The 16066-nt window shown below is 48.1% G+C and overlaps 1 protein-coding gene across 2 annotated transcripts in view; it reads right to left on the minus strand.

Moving 5' to 3' along the window:
* LOC119405544 (putative phospholipase B-like 2) overlaps positions 1-16066 on the minus strand; it is a 105450-nt gene that overhangs the window by 61656 nt on the left and 27728 nt on the right. For both annotated transcript variants that reach the window (XM_049413812.1, XM_049413810.1), the window contains exons 3-6: positions 13867-13958; positions 11873-12030; positions 2797-2889; positions 794-865 (exon numbers count right to left, since the gene is read on the minus strand). In XM_049413812.1, coding sequence (XP_049269769.1) covers positions 794-865; positions 2797-2889; positions 11873-12030; positions 13867-13958 — 415 coding nt within the window. The remainder of the gene's footprint in view (positions 1-793; positions 866-2796; positions 2890-11872; positions 12031-13866; positions 13959-16066) is intronic.

Genomic DNA, 16066 nt, shown 5'->3' on the forward strand with positions numbered 1-16066 from the left:
AGTTACCGATACAGTACTTAAATGCTTATGACGCACATGCGTATCGGGAATAGCGTATCACGTTTTGCTGTGACGCAGCACGTGCCGAACAAACGCAGTTGTATTAACCTTCTCCAATTATACTGCAAAGACAAACAGAGGTATGTGATGCTTGTGTTTTGTTACGCCTCGTAGCTTCTACCCTGCTGCAAGCAGCTTGTGAAAGAGACTATAGAATATTGATGTCTGGGAATTCGAAAGAGTGCAGCGGCATTTTTGCATGTCTTCTTTGTCCGTAGTACGCCGCATTGGAGAGATACATGGGCCCCGCCACGGTGGTCTAGCTGTTATGGCACTCGACTGCTGACCCGAGTGTCACGGGGTTGAATCTCGGCCGCGGCGGCTGCATTTTCGATGGAGGCGAAAATGTTTGAGCCCCGTGTACTTAGATTTAGGTGCATGTTAAAGTACCCCAGGAGGTCGAAATTTCCGGAGCCCTCCACTACGGCGTCTCTCAAAATAAAATCATATGGTGTTTTTGGGACGGTAAACCCCAGATATTATTATTATTATTATTAAATTAATGTTGTTATTATTATTATTATTATTATTATTATTATTATTATTATTATTATTATTATTATTATTATTATTATTATTACTGGAGAGAGAAATGGTTCCATAGGCGTGCGCAGGGTTCCCCTTCAGGGGGAGCGAAGGTTCCTCTCACTATTAGGTCAATGTATGGGGCAGACAGGTGACTGGGGGGGGGGGGGGATGGCCGCCCCCCTCTGCATGGTTCGTTGAAGCTTACGGGATGTTGTAGCTCGCCCAATAGGTCTGCTTCCGGAGCACAGCAGTCACGTCCTCCTTGTGTAAGAAGCCACTGCGCATGCAGGAGATACACGTAAAGCATGTTAGTGATGTGACGCTTGTGAGCATTTTAGTGATGTGTGTCGTTTGTAACATCTGTCTTTGCCACCACTAAACAACTGTAAAGATCGAGTTGAGAACTGGCATTCATGCGCATGCACACGCATGCTCATCGGTTGTGTTACAAGTTTGGTACATTATTCAGAACTAGTAGACAATCAAGCCAAGGAAGATATAGGGTATGTTATTTGTAGTATTTGGGATATAAATGGGGAGAAATTCAAGTAGACGAAATGCTGACTTTAATTACTTTACTTTCTTCACACTTATACACCAATTACTTCAAATAGCAACCCCTATACTTTCCGTGGCTTGATTGTCTGCTAGTGCTCATTAATGTTATGTCTAACGTGTCGAACAAAGAAAAAAACGAGCCCTTAAAATTCCTCTTCTTCGTTCATTCATAGCAAGGGTCTCGTTCTGGCAGACTTCATTCCTTCAGGTAGTATGCGAGGGGTTATTCGTGAGCTTCCAGCTCGTAAAAAGATCACGTGCTACGTCACGCCTGCAGGCAGAAAAACAGTGTTCCCCACTAGCCGTCATGGCTACGAGCGGCGCTGATTAACATTACGAAGTTTCAAATGCACAGATATACCCAATAAAATGGACGGGCGGATGATCGCCGTCGTAGCTGAATTGGTTGAGCATCCGACGCGTTATTCGTAGGTTGTAGCTTTGGTACCTGCCGGCGGCAGATTTTTTTTTTCCTCTACTTCAATGCTTTGTATCGCAGCGTCCATATATGTGTACAGAACGTATTAGTGACTCATGATTAAGCTAGCCAACGCCTTGCCTTAAGTCGATTTGAAACGGTGGCATTACTCCTGCATAGGGTTATGCCAAAATTTGCACTAGCTCGGGCCGACCTCTCTTCCTTCAAATAAAATTCTCTCTCTCTCTCTCAAATCTATATTAAGGCAAGGCGTTGGCTAGCTTAATCGAAGTTTGCGCCTTTATTCTGTGCACATATGTGGACGCTGGCCTACAAAGGGTTAATTTTTTCACATTTATATCCCAATTACTACAAATAGCCTGCCCTATACTTTTCTTGACTTGATTGTCTGCTAGTTTTGATTATTGTTGTGTCTAACAAAGAGAAAAACGAGCCCTGAAAATTCTCCTTCGTAAGTTGTATGTATTGCCTTTATGTAGGGATTCATGCGCTGCATGTAACGATGTCTCTCGTTTCGGGGAAAAATATATTGAAGCTGCAAAGGACGAAGCATCAAACTTGAGTCTTCAAAAGTAATTCGCACGCAGTGGGCATGGTACTTCTTATTTTTTTTTCTCTTTTTTTGAGTAACAAGATAAAGTATGATTTGACAATTTTTATAAAGGATATTTTTGTGTGTACCCGAAAAAACGTATCCATCGCGTTACCAGTGAAAAAATACTAATACTGTCAATGAACAGGGTACAAGATATATGTAAACTGGTAGCGAAACTCTCATAGAAACCCACGTGTCAAGAAGTTGACGGCTTCTTGCCAGCGTCGCCATCTACGTATCGTGGGGAGAAGTAACAGCAAGCAAAAAAAATGACGTCAGAAGTGGAAGCGGTAGCGACGTCGCGCATTTACGCTTCATGGCATGACATTGCCACAATTTGTTAAAGCGCAGCCCTTTTACTTGCCTTTGATAACTACGTTATTTTATTCCGTCTATACGGCTCGCCAACAGCTGTACGCGAGAGAAAAGGACGACAAAGAAGAAATATTCGAGAAGCAAGCTTGTTTTATTAGCCAAATAGTGCAAGCTGGCCGCTGTCGACTGAGAATAATGCTGCTCGCTCCCATCTAGTAGAATTAAATACATCCTCTTGATATTGTTGATTCTATGGACAAATGACAACTTTCGCAAAAATAACGAATCAGTAAAAACTTACGGCAGACATTCCAAGATCCACAGCAGTCCATCCGGTATTTGTTGTCCCGGTTTAAACTTGTTATATTCAATGATCATCCATTGTTTGCTGTTTCTATACAAAAAAACAGATAGCAATAAGACGAAGTATCAATGAAGTCAACGGCCAAGTTGATATTAATACAAAAAGTAGAACTCAATGTAGACCGTACAAGCGTTAAAGTGCCATGGTTTAACTGCGCCAAAGTGTTTTTCGCGGAGGTCGTACGTTCGATAGCGAGTGCTCCTTCAAATAATAATTACTGTCAGCAAAAACTCAGCACACGCTCTGCGCTAAGAAAAAAGTCATATTTTTATTTTAAATGCTTTGAACCTTCCTACCTATGACTACATCTATTTTTGTTCTGCTAACAAAATCCGCGTCGTTTTAACGCCTCGGAATTTGCCACTGCTCACACTTCGAAACAAAGGCGCGTCAAGACATGCCACGTTACAAGGAAACACCTACGCTAATGCTGCTCGTCGGTGGGCAGAGCGGTATACGTCCACGATGGGATCGCAGCACAGTTTACCTGATCTGGTCCAGTGCTCTGCCCCAAACAGCAGCCATCGGCTGCTGGAAAGAGCCTTGCCCAAGGGGCAAGGTCACTGAATAACCTCCTTCATGACACACAGGATGGGAAGGGGCGTACAACCTCCCGTACAGCCATTACATCAAAAGTAGCAATGGAAGTTGCCCCGAGCACTCCTGGCTCGGGTACCAAAGCCTTAGCTTCTTATGAAGCAAGACCACAAATTCAACAATCACTATCTTTTGAACGTGTGTCCAGCACTTCTTCGGAGGTTATGGATACCACCCCAATCGCCTCCGAATCGGTGGCGCAAAGAGAGCGGCGTGACTCGACCGGGCGTCCGGCTAGGGAAGACCAAATACATAATTTGTGGTGTTTCCACAAATTATGTACTTTGTCTGGAACCATTTACACATCCGCGAACAAGAACGCGCGCGACTGTCTCGTGCTGGTTGCTTCGTCGTCGTCGTCTTTTCCTGGTCGGATTCTTCTAGCCCCCGCAAGTGCGCTACAGTCTCTCCCATGTTGCGCCAGTCAACCCGGTCTTGTGCTTCCTGCGGCCCCGTTATCCCCGTAAGCTTCTTAATCTCACCTGCCAGCCAAACTTTCTGCCCCCCTCGCGCGTTTGCCTTCTCTTGGAAACCAGTCTGTTACTCTTAATGACCAGCACTTATTCTGCAACGCTTTTTCCCTGACCCACTCTGCTCTCTTCTTGTCCCATAAGGTTGCACCTATCATTTTCCTTTCCATGGCTCGCTGCGCCGTCCTCAATTTAAGTTGAACCCTCTTCGTAAGGCTCCAAGTTTCTGCTCCGTAGGTAACCGTAGGTATTGCAAATAGGACACACGTATGGTACGCATGTTCATCTTTTGACCGGTAGAGAGCCACCAACGTGTGTGAGATGCAGAGATCCTATTACTGTATTGCTTGTGATCTTTTGTCCCAGTAAATAAAGCCAGTGAAGATAACGCATTCCGGAAGTTTTTAGTCATGGCCCATAGCATGTCCTTGCATCTTGCTTTATTCCTTTCTGATGACGCTATGTTTTCGTACAGAAGAGTGTTCCATTTTCCTAAAGGCATCGATTTAATAAAGTATATATTTTTTCAACCTAACTTGCAGCCCAGTTCTACGTGTTGAGACCTGGGTCAGCAGAGACTGAAGTCAAGTGGCTGGGGCGTCGTAACACTTGCTAGGCAAGCCTAAATACATAAGGCTGCCTGACATGTTGCATTCATGCTGCATTTTTGTTTAGTTGCGATAGCAAATATATGGACTTTCTCGGCTGATTTTTGCCGTCGCCATGCACCGTATATATATATATATATATATATATATATATATATATATATATATATATATATATATATATATATACCAAAGCCAGAAAGAAAATATTTCATAGAAACTTTCGGACGCGCGGAATCGAACGGGAGACCTCCCGCTTTCCAGCGCGCGGCGTTAGACGGTTAGGCAACGAACAGCACCCTTTTTCAGCCTGCTAACGGCGAGCTATTTATATACACCACTTACATCAGCATGCTTTCTGAGTTACCACATAGATGGCGCGATGTCCACGCGTGGCGTAAAGCCCCTAGATGTTGGAAAGTAGCGGCGCTGTTTTATCCACGCCGCCGCACCCTCGTCGCGCCGTCAACCTCCTCTTTTTTCACCCTCTCTTTCGTGAAGCCGGCGCATCCGCAACGCTGAGTGGCTGCGACGCGCGATACCTCCCAGTCAGGTGACCCTGACGTCACGAAAAGCGCGCGCGAGGAAACTTCGCGCGCTTTTAGTTGCTCGCGCACGCCATAAACCCTCCAGGAGTGAACCCTCCAGGCGTGTGTGTGCGGGTGCATGCGTGCTTGTATGTGTGCATGTGTGCGCTTGCGTGTGTAAGTGCGTGTGCACACGTGTTTTTGCGTGTGTGCGAGTGCATGTGCGCGCCTGCGTGTGCGTAGGTTTGTGTATGTGTGCGCCGTGATTTTCGAATAGGCAGCGCACAAAAGGGCAACGAACACGTACACAAAAAAGACGCAAACACAAGCGCTGTTAGAAATATACATATACAGCGCTTCTGTTTGCATCTTTTTTGTGCGCTGCCTATTCGAAAGTCATGGCTCACCAACTAGCCCATCAGTACATTTTGTGCGCCATGGTGTGTGTGCGCTTGTGTATGTGTCTTCGCACCTGTACGTGCGTGCGCGCACGTGTGTGTGTGTGCATGTGTGTATTGGCGCGTGCGTGTGCGCGCGTATGTGTGTGTATGTGTGCGCTTGTGCGTGCGTGCGGTTGTGTATATTCACGCGTGTGTATGTGCGTGCGTGTCTATCGCGACTGTACCCGCGTGTGGATGTATGTGAGTGCATGTATCGCGTGTGCATGTTTGTACGGGCGTGCGTGCGTGCCTGCACGCGAGCGTATGTATGTATGTGCGTGTCTGTATCGCGCGTGCATGTATATATACGTGCGTGTCACTTGTATATGCGCGTGTGTATATATGTGCGTGCGTGTCTGTATAGCGTGTGCGTGTGAATGTGCGTTCGTTCGTGTCTGTGTCGCGCGTGTATGCTCGTGTGTATGTGCGTGCGTGTCTGTATCGCGTGTGTGCGCGTGTGTGTATGTGCATGTGTGTGCGTATCGTGCGTGTATGGGCGCGCGTGCGTGCCTGTGTTGCGTGTGTACGCGCATGTGTATATATGTTGGTGCGTACGTGTCTGACAGCGGCATTGGCACAAAAAGGCTTCCGGCCCACTCATTTCGACCATTTCGAGTAAACCACCACATTTCTTCTTGGCTACCTTCTTTGAGCTCATCAAGACAACAATTACGAATAAAATACTCGACTATACTTTATGCTGCATAAATTACATGCGCTTAATAAAACTCCGCGTTACGGACAGCCGAAGCGCCCACGGAGAAGTAAACCGCTCTGCCGCCAGTTGGTATGTTAATTTTATTTAGATGTGAAGCATCTTATAGCGGAGTTCAATCCGGTGGTGGTGGTGTGCGGCGTGACCACCCTTACTCCGCATGCGCAAGCCCTCTCCACACACCTCACCCTCTCCACTTTCCCTCTCTCCCATCCCCTCTCCATTTTCCCTCTCTCCCCTCCCCCTCTCCACTTTCGCTCTCCCCTCCCCTCTCCACTCCCCCTCTGAAACGCGTGCTCTACATGCCGAAACGCTGCTTCGCATCGCCTCAGGTCCCCTTTAGCGGGAGATGGCGTGATTTTTCGAAACGCATCCGCTTGTATTTATCGAAGGGTCTTAAGATTATATATTTGTCAATATGTCCCATCGGAAGCCCACTTTCGTTACGACTGTCTTTAAGCGACAGGTTCTCATTTAATGCTTCAAGGGGCCGAATGAACAAGCGCACGCAGTGATTCTAATGCGGCTGCGGCGAGCCAGTGGAGGGTTCCGCGTGCCGTGCGCACCGTGCCAGCCAGGGGAGGGGAGAAATCCGAGCAGAATTGAGGAGGAAAACGCGCGCGCGGAGGAGAGTGTCGCTACTTTCCAAATCCAGGGGCTTTAGCGTGGCGCGCGCTTTAAAGATCGTCGCGCCGTTCCTGCGAACGCCGTTGCTCTTCGCCGACAGGGCGTGGTCGCCTTCGAGCGCTTATCTCGAGGAAAGAAGGGGGCGGCTCGCGGGGGTGGGGGGGGAGCGCGGGGTTGTATGTCTTGTGCTTTCCCCGCGATCTCTGTGCTGAAGTCACATAGCCTACGAAGGTCGCTTCGGTGCTGCAGCGGCCGCGTTTGCGAAAGGGGCGCGTTGTTCAAACAGAAATAAGTAACGACTGGGACAGTTAGTTCGCGCTCGTCCTGTGTGTACCGGTTCGTTGGTTTCGTGCGTCCTGCTTTATGTTTGAGCAGTGCGCTTACAGTGTCGAGCTGTGACGCATGATAGTTCGCGCTCGTACTTTGTGCGTTCTTTTCGTGCGTCCTTTGGGCTCGAGCGACGCGCTGGCAATTTCGAGCTGCTTTCCGTTCTTCGCGTTACATTTCAATTTATTGCTATCGCATTCATTGCTTCGCCGTTGCGGCGAAGCTATGACATTTTTATTTTTAAGCTCAGTCATTCCATAATCTTAAACTCGACCATGATCATTCTGGCTCAAGGCATTTTTTACACCTATTGACCAACTGTCGGAGGAAATAATCGTTATAATTATTTTAGGTCTGGACGAAGTTTAATAAAAACATCACGGGACTCTTTGTCCTAGATGCGCTTGTGCCAATAAACACTATCAATCATCATGGTCACACTTGGAAACGCGTGAGCTTCGTTTAGCTACTGGATGAAGCATCGCGTAGCTGGGCGCCGTAATAATTGATCGCCTTAATATGATTTACTAGTGTTGGTTAAAATAGCAAGCACGACTTACTTCCTGAAAAACTCACAGAGCCCATTATGCCTTCGCCCAAAGGTATGTGCACACTGGCGGAAAGCATGCTGCGGTGGCGTCCCGCCCGTCGGCACCTCCGCGCGGCAAGCAGCGTCACGCTGTCCACATTGCCGGCGCGAGTCACGAGACAGGAGTGAACATGTCGAGGGGCGCGTGCCCACCCGCTCGCTGCCGGCTCGCAATTTTTCCCAGAAAGACGGAGAGAGGTAGCACGGGTGAGGGGAACAATGTCTGGTCGTTATGTCGACAGCCCGTGTGAGAAGGACCAGGAGAAAAGCAGGCGCTGACTGGTGGTTTGCTTGCGCGCCAGCCGGCGGCAGCGGCGAAAATATTGTCACGTGGTCGTGACGTCGACGAAGACAGCAGTCGGCGTTTGCAAGATGAAGCTGTTTATTTGGCCGAACTTGTGGCCGGAAAATGAGAACTATTACTACAGTAATACACGCTTTACAAAGATAGCGGCGAACAGGGCGTCGTCCGTCGATCGACTGACAAGAGGTCAAGCGCGTCGACTTTTATACAGGCGCTATCGAACTTTCCAGCAATATCGCTGGTGGCGGCGTTATCTCTAGACAAAGCTGGAACATTCGCGTGCGGGTCGCAATCTTAATAAAACGATCTACTACAATCGTGAAGCTTCTCGAACACTGCTTCGCGGACAGCGTCGAGCGTTGATAACCGTCCCTGCCTGTCAAACCCAGATACATCAAAACAAGAGAAGAAGTGGGCGTGGCATTGCCCCCCTCTGAAAAAGCATCGTCCCGATGCTTGTGAAAGAACATAGAAGAGAAAACAACAAAAAAAAGAACAAGTGCATACACAAATAAATTACAATAACAAAGAAAAAAAATAGTGTCCCCAGGTTCCCTAACGCGCAAAAAACGGCTTAAGACGCACGACATGGACGACTTCAGGTCGTGCGCGGCGTCGCTGGGAGTTCGTAATGCCGTCCGGCATGACCTCGTAGTCAAGGGCGCCGAGGCGTCGAAGAACCTTGTATGGCCCGAAGTATCGCCGAAGGAGTTTTTCGCTAAGCCCACGTCGGCGTATCGGCGTCCAGACCCAAACACGGTCGCCGGGCTGGTATTCCACGAAGCGTCGTCGAAAATTGTAGCGACGGCTGTCGGTGTGCTGCTGGGTCTTGATGCGCAGGCGGGCGAGCTGTCGAGCTTCTTCGGCACGTTGTAAGTAAGCCGCGGCATCGAGATTTTCTTCGACGGTGACGTTGGGTAGCATGGCGTCGAGTGTCGTCGCCGGGTTCCTTCCGTATACCAACTTGTACTGCGTCATCTGCGTCGTTTCTTGGACGGCCGTGTTGTATGCGAAGGTCACATACGGAAGGATAGCATCCCACGTCTTGTGTTCGACATCGACATACATGACCAACATGTCGGTGATGGTCTTGTTTAGCCGCTCGGTGAGGCCATTTGTCTGTGGGTGGTACGCTGTGGTCCGGCGGTGGCTTGTTTGGCTGTATCTCAGTATTGCCTGAGTTAGGTCAGCAGTAAACGCCGTACCTCTGTCGGTGATGAGGACTTCTGGGGCGCCATGACGCAGTACGATGTTCTCAACGAAGAACTTCGCTACCTCGGCGGCACTGCCTCTGGGCAGGGCCCTTGTCTCGGCGGAGCGGGTGAGGTAGTCGGTAGCTACGACGATCCATTTGTTTCCGGTATTGGACGTCGGGAACGGCCCCAGTAAGTCCATCCCAATTTGCTGGAACGGCCGTCGAGGTGGCTCGATAGGCTGCAGAAGTCCGGCTGGCCTAGTCGGCGGTGTCTTGCGTCGCTGACAGTCCCGGCAGGTCTTGACGTAGCGAGTTACGTCGGCGGCAAGGCGCGGCCAGTAGTACTTTTCCTGTATTCTTGCGAGCGTGCGAGAAACACCAAGGTGTCCCGACGTCGGGTCGTCGTGCAGAGCCTGGAGGACCTCTGGTCGCAATGTCGAGGGCACTACGAGAAGGGAATTGGCTGGAAGCGGCGAGAAGTTCTTCCTAAGGAGAACACCGTCGCGCAAGAAAAACGTCAGCCCTCGCGTGAATACCTTCGGAACAACGATGGTCCTGCCCTCAAGGTATTCCACAAGGCCCCTGAGTTCTGAGTCCGCTCGCTGTCGTTCGGCGAAGTCGTCGGCGCTTATGGTTCCCAAGAAACAGTCATCCTCCTGGTCGTCCTGCGGCGGTGGGTCGACGGGGGCGCGGGACAGGCAGTCAGCGTCAGAGTGTTTTCTTCCGGACTTGTAAACGACGGTTATGTCGAATTCTTGAAGTCGTAGGCTCCACCGTGCGAGGCGACCTGAAGGGTCCTTCAAGTTAGCTAGCCAACACAAGGCGTGGTGGTCGCTCACAACTTTGAAGGGCCGGCCGTAGAGGTAGGGGCGAAACTTCGATGTAGCCCAGATGATGGCCAGGCACTCCTTTTCTGTTGTGGAGTAGTTGATTTCTGCCTTTGAAAGCGACCGGCTAGCATAACTGATGACCCTTTCCAATCCGTTGGTCTTCTGCACAAGGACGGCGCCGAGTCCTACGCTGCTTGCGTCGGTGTGGATTTCCGTATCGGCGTATTCGTCGAAATGAGCAAGTATCGGAGGCGTCTGCAGGCGTCGTTTCAATTCTTGGAATGCTTGAACTTGCGACGTTTCCCACGTGAATTCGACGTCGGCCTGGGTCAGTTTTGCGGTCCTCTTGATAAGTGCGTCCACACTTGCACTGTCCCCGCACTCCACGCGAAGCCCTTCAAAAACATTTAAAGCTATCTGCTTCGGCAGCTTGGAAAAACCGCACACATCCGAATGATGGCTCGCTGGTCGCACAGCTTGAGACCACAGACACAACCAACTCGGGCGACGCCATGATTCCGAAAGGCGGCGCATCACCACCTCACAACAAGCCTCCGCAGAGATGCGTCCATGCGGGCTTTCTCTTTTAATTCCACTAATAAAAAAAAACACTCTGCACGCTTTGAAAAAGTGAATCCTAACAATATTTTCAATTTGTGTGGGTCTAGCTTGCGAAATAGAACTGGATTGCTAAAATATTTGAGCGACTATTTCCTGTGCCCCTACAGCTCTGATTGCACGAGAGAGCTCTACCTTTGGCTGCGCTGCCAACAGCTTGTGAAACAGAGGATAGGTCTCGGAGCGATTGGGTCCGCGGGAGAAAAACTTTGATGCTCCGCAGGAGAAAGAGAGAAAAGCAGCGTCGAGTGAGTGGTGAGCGTCGCGCGGGAGTGTGCCGCCCCGCCAGTGTGTTCGTACCTTAAGACGACTCAAAAGCGAAAGCCACCTTCTTCTTTTTATTCTAAGTCGATGTACTGATCTTTCCACGCAATCCTCCAAAAGCTTTCTACACCTAACATGGTTTTGCACTGCCTCTTGTAGGCATTGTAAGCTTTGTGCACATCACTCAGTTTTGCACTGCCTCTGTGATCGGTGCACCTTTTGAACAAGCGACGCTGTCATGTGATGACATCACGTTATGTGACGTCATGATGACGCCACTATTTCTGGCGTTTTGTCACGCCATCACGACGTCATGTGGTGGCATCATCACGTGATGATGATTTTTTGCATAACTCGTGTTGACGCCGCCGACCGTCAATATTCGTGTTTCATGAGGCATCTAGAGCTTTTGGTTTAATAACTGACTGACACTACCATCAGTTACAATTGACACCTTTAGCAGCGCACCGCCTAATGTACACATATTACGTTGAAGCTTACTTGTCAAGCTTCACTAAACTAGTGAAGCCCAGTGGCCCTTTCTAAAATTATTATGATGACACACGAATCTTTAACCAATAGGAGATTTGATCACGCGTGAACAAAGTGGTGACGGTATCATTCCTTGCTGCTGGTGCGTGTTGCTGATCCTTGGGTCTGTCAGAAAGGGCTATAATAATTTATTTATAATACGAACATGCACGCCTAGTCTATAAAAGTTTGTTTTTCTTGAAGGTGATTGTGATGTACAAAACGCTAAACGCATGATGCTTACGGAGGGTCTTTCCCCCGCGAAGTTAGCGCGCAGCTGTTGCAGCAAAAGTATGGTAATGAGACAGGTTTTAAGGCAAAACAAAATTCGTAGTGTTGCATAGGGAGGGCGTAGATAAAAGCATGCTTACGTTCCGCTGGGGTTCTTGCTATAAATGTCGATCCAGTCCGTCGCCGACGTCGCTAGGCGGTTAGCGACAGTGGCACGCACGAACTCGAAAACGCTGTCTGGTGTGATGAAGCGGTACAGTGAGTTGTTGTGGACCTCGATACCCGTGGACATGAGTGCCTGCCAGATACGTTAGAAAGAGGAACGAACACAGCTTCACTACATAGCAGCATTCAACGCCCGAGCGCAAGCTCACTTACCAGAGTTGAACTTAATTTTTGTTGAATTCGCTTTTCGCCTCAGCCTGTATCTTTTATGTCCACTAAATAGTGCAAAGGCTTCCCTCACGACTAGATCTCCACAGGGATCTCCAGTTCTTAGTAAACTGACTCTAATTCTGTACCTGCATATTTGCGACTTGCATCACGCAACTGAAATATGTCTTGTTTCTGTAGACACAGACATGCCTAACAGACCACACGTTATTCGCTTCAGGCATTACATGACGCGTCCGAAATCATTTCTAGTCCATTCGCACCGTCGTCTTCGTAGCTAATAAAGTTACGCCTTTTTTCCCATAACCTTTACCTTCCCACGCTTCCTCGTTACTTTTTAATTATTACTCTCAGAATTCACACCCACTCTTAGATTCAATGATATCAGTAACCTAGCTGATATGACGTCCATTAAAGCGTTTTGTGCTTACTTCAGAATTTCTTTATCTTCACGCGGTTTCTCTCTCGTACGTTAACTAGGTAAATGTGCTTTGGGAAAAGATGAAGGGGCTGACTGCCGGTCAAGGTTTCGAACTAGGCATGTGACGCTTACGTCGCAAATTAGCACTTTATATGGCTCAAAGACAAAGCGGAAGCATACCGATACGCACTATGTGTGGTGGACGGTACCTAGAGAGTTGTCTGCGAAGCATGCGTGCACGCACAACTAGACCACGAACGTACGGCAGCGTACTTTGCAGGTGACAGGGGCACTCGATTTCTACTGGCACTTGTGCGTGACGATGATGGTAACTGGTCGCACAAAGGTCAGGTGAAGCCGCAGAGTCATGCTTTTTAATAGTGATGTCACTCACAACACGCTCACATAATGGTTTATGTGAGTACCTTACATAGCGGCCTAAAACCTGATGGCTGCCAAGTGCATACAGATGTCGAAGCTTATCATAACTGCGATCACGGACCCAAACTGAAGACTGCCCAGTCGTGGATGCATTATGCTCGCGGCCAAAACTTGTTCAAGCGTCTACTTTCGTATTCGCGATGCCTGGATCTTCTCGTCTTTAAAGGCCACATACGTTTACGACCCACGCAGTCTCGTGGTAGAGTTTTTCCAACATCACATCGCACGCGGTTGTAGTCTGTAAACAGGTACACTTGCGCATTCAATACAATTTAATAAAATAATTGAAGAATGGCTACACCTGGTACGCAACGTACGCTTATGTTCACCTTTGACCTTGTGTTCTGCGCATGCGCGGAAGGCTCTGCTTTTTCTATATAGTGGGTCGGTGAAATAATGTCAACGTCGTTAGTCAACGCATGTGCTCTCCTTTCTTAGTCCTTTTATTCACTTCAAACAATAATTGCATTTCCAAGAGTGCGACGTACTGTATGTGGAATGCGTTAACACAGCCTGTCGTTCACCTATTGCGAGTGTACAGTCATTAGGCGCGCACGACTACAAGTTTTCGCTCGAACTAACAATGGTAGGAATTCCTCAGGCACTCTATATTTTCGCGTACCTCTATGTGTTCCTTTAGGCCATAGAAGAACCGGCGCAATAGCATTAGTTTTCGGCGCATGGTTGGTAGAATTCCTTTGAATAGCAGTAAATCGCAGCCGCGTGTAAGTGGCGACGCTTGCAACTTTGGTTTTCTTTCATTGCATATACCATTTCTTCATCAACATCAGGAACACATGGACAAAACATACAATCACTATTCATCTATACCAGACATTTGGGATAAAAACCGGTAGAGAAAGCTTCCGTTGTACTCACTAGTCCATTTGAAAGGAGGTAGAAGTCATCCCCTGATGTGAGCATTCCAGGGCTAGATGATGTTGCATGAACACTGCCCGAAATTTTCTTCTCTGCGCTCGTACGAAATTTAGTCATTATTTATTCGGAACTCACAAGTGCGAGGTAACTACTAACGTTGGTACATGATGACTAGGAATTATACGGGACCTTTCAGCTAACTTGCACCAGGTATTAAAAAAACAAAAAACTGGAAAAAAAATAGGTGCTACGCACCTCGAATTGGCGCAGTATTGTTCTGAGCCACATGGAGCACCTCATGATATTTTTGCCAATCCGACAAGGTTGGTAACTAACAAAGGTTGCTTTATGAACTTTTTAAATAGTAACCCCAGCGAAAAATCTTGAATACAAAAGTTCTTGAGCTTATTCAGAAGCACCGGATCTATGCTCAGATAACTCCACTGCTTATTGTCTTTGCAGCCGTTTTTTAAAGTTCGGGAATTTTAAAATATATGACGTGAGTAGCGCCTAAGGCGCGGTGCTTTCAGTGCCGTCACATTAAGTGCAACGAATTATCAAAGGCTGCTGCTTCGAAATAAAATTAAGGTTGTCACCTGCTACGCGGGAAAATATTGCATAGGAAGCTACAGGAAGACTGGAGACTAAAGATGTAATCGGAATATTAAATAAATCAGTTCTTCAAAAAATCTGGCAGATACCACGCCCTGTGGAAATTGATGCAATGCGAAGCAGTCAGCGAGGAGCTGCATAAACCGCATTGTTTGGCTTAAAGACAAATCAAGCCATTGATACCCTGTCATTGATGCTCTATCGCATATTTATAATGCATGCATGCGTGTAAGTTGCGGTGTATACAGTGCTGATGACGTGTATTTCCTGGTGTATACCTCGCATAACCTATTATTCATTTTGTCATACTGGTTCGATGCCAATATTGGTATATTATAACAAGTGTAAGAAATGGCCGCGACAACACTAAGATTGTGTCACGTCGATTATGACGTACATACATAACGTGCATGGCAATTTTTATATTATGGCCTGTAATGTATGTTCTTGATACATACATGTCACGGCATACCTATTCTGGTGCACATTAACAAACGGGTGGGAGAGAACCAAGAGCGTTTCATGTAAATCATGACGTGCATGAGTTCATATCATGGTTTTCAGTTAAAACCTGCCATTAGGTTCTTCATACGCTCATGTCTTGACATCTGTTTTGTTACATATTGTGTTAGTAGTGAGTAATAGCTAAGCGGCTCGGTGGGCCAGCGGGCCCAACGAAGGAGCGGAGAGGGCAGCGGAGCGCGAGACGAAATGAAGAGTAATAGCTAAGCGGCTTAGCGTCGCCCCGCTCGTTGAACGTAGAACGCACCTCGCGTTCCGCTGTGGAGTCAGTTGAGCGTAGCGTGAAGGTGCGTCCACTTGGTTTCGCCTTCGTTTTGCAGCCAAGCTGACCGCGTCTCGACAAGACGCGCTTGAGAAAAACGCGAAATGTATGCAGTTATCTGCACGTCTGTGAACACGCGATCAAATGTAATCTGTACGGAAAAGATGTCAAAGTAGCACGTACTTTCTCAAGTTTCTTGTGTCTTCTTGTCTCCTATTTCGAATCAAAAGATCAACACGAGTTTTCGATGATTTGAATCCACTTTAGGTCATCTCCAAACGGCCTCGCCTTCAGAGGTCTTCTTATGTTGAAAAGCAGCGCCGGGACATTTCGCCTGGAGCAGAGCGAGCGCTGCGTTGGCGGGTCTCGCCGACAACATGCCGCTGCCGCTTGTGTGTCCTCTTGTCTCGCGAAACCGCTGGTCCGCTGGCCACGCTCCGCTGAGCAGAGGATACCAGCGGCCGAGCGGTCCGCTCCGTAAAAACGCTGACTGTCCCAGCGTGCCGCACATGCGCAGTTGGCGTCTCCGCTCGTCCGCCGGGCCTGCTGGCCCGCTGAGGCGCTTAGCTATTACTCTCTAGTAAAGCGACCGCGGGATCTCCAAGAGCGCTTTACGTAAATTCTGACTTACATGACATGCATGTTACGATTTTCATGTTCGACGTGTCATTTACGTTCGTCATACGCTCATGTCTGGTGTAACAATTTTGGTATCAATTTAATGACACGGCTGCGAGCGCACGAACAACATGTCATGCAAACCATGACGTACATAATATTTATATAATCATTTTCATGTTACGA

Source organism: Rhipicephalus sanguineus, chromosome 1 (assembly GCF_013339695.2).
Source record: "Rhipicephalus sanguineus isolate Rsan-2018 chromosome 1, BIME_Rsan_1.4, whole genome shotgun sequence".
Taxonomy (NCBI): Eukaryota; Metazoa; Arthropoda; class Arachnida; order Ixodida; family Ixodidae; genus Rhipicephalus; species Rhipicephalus sanguineus.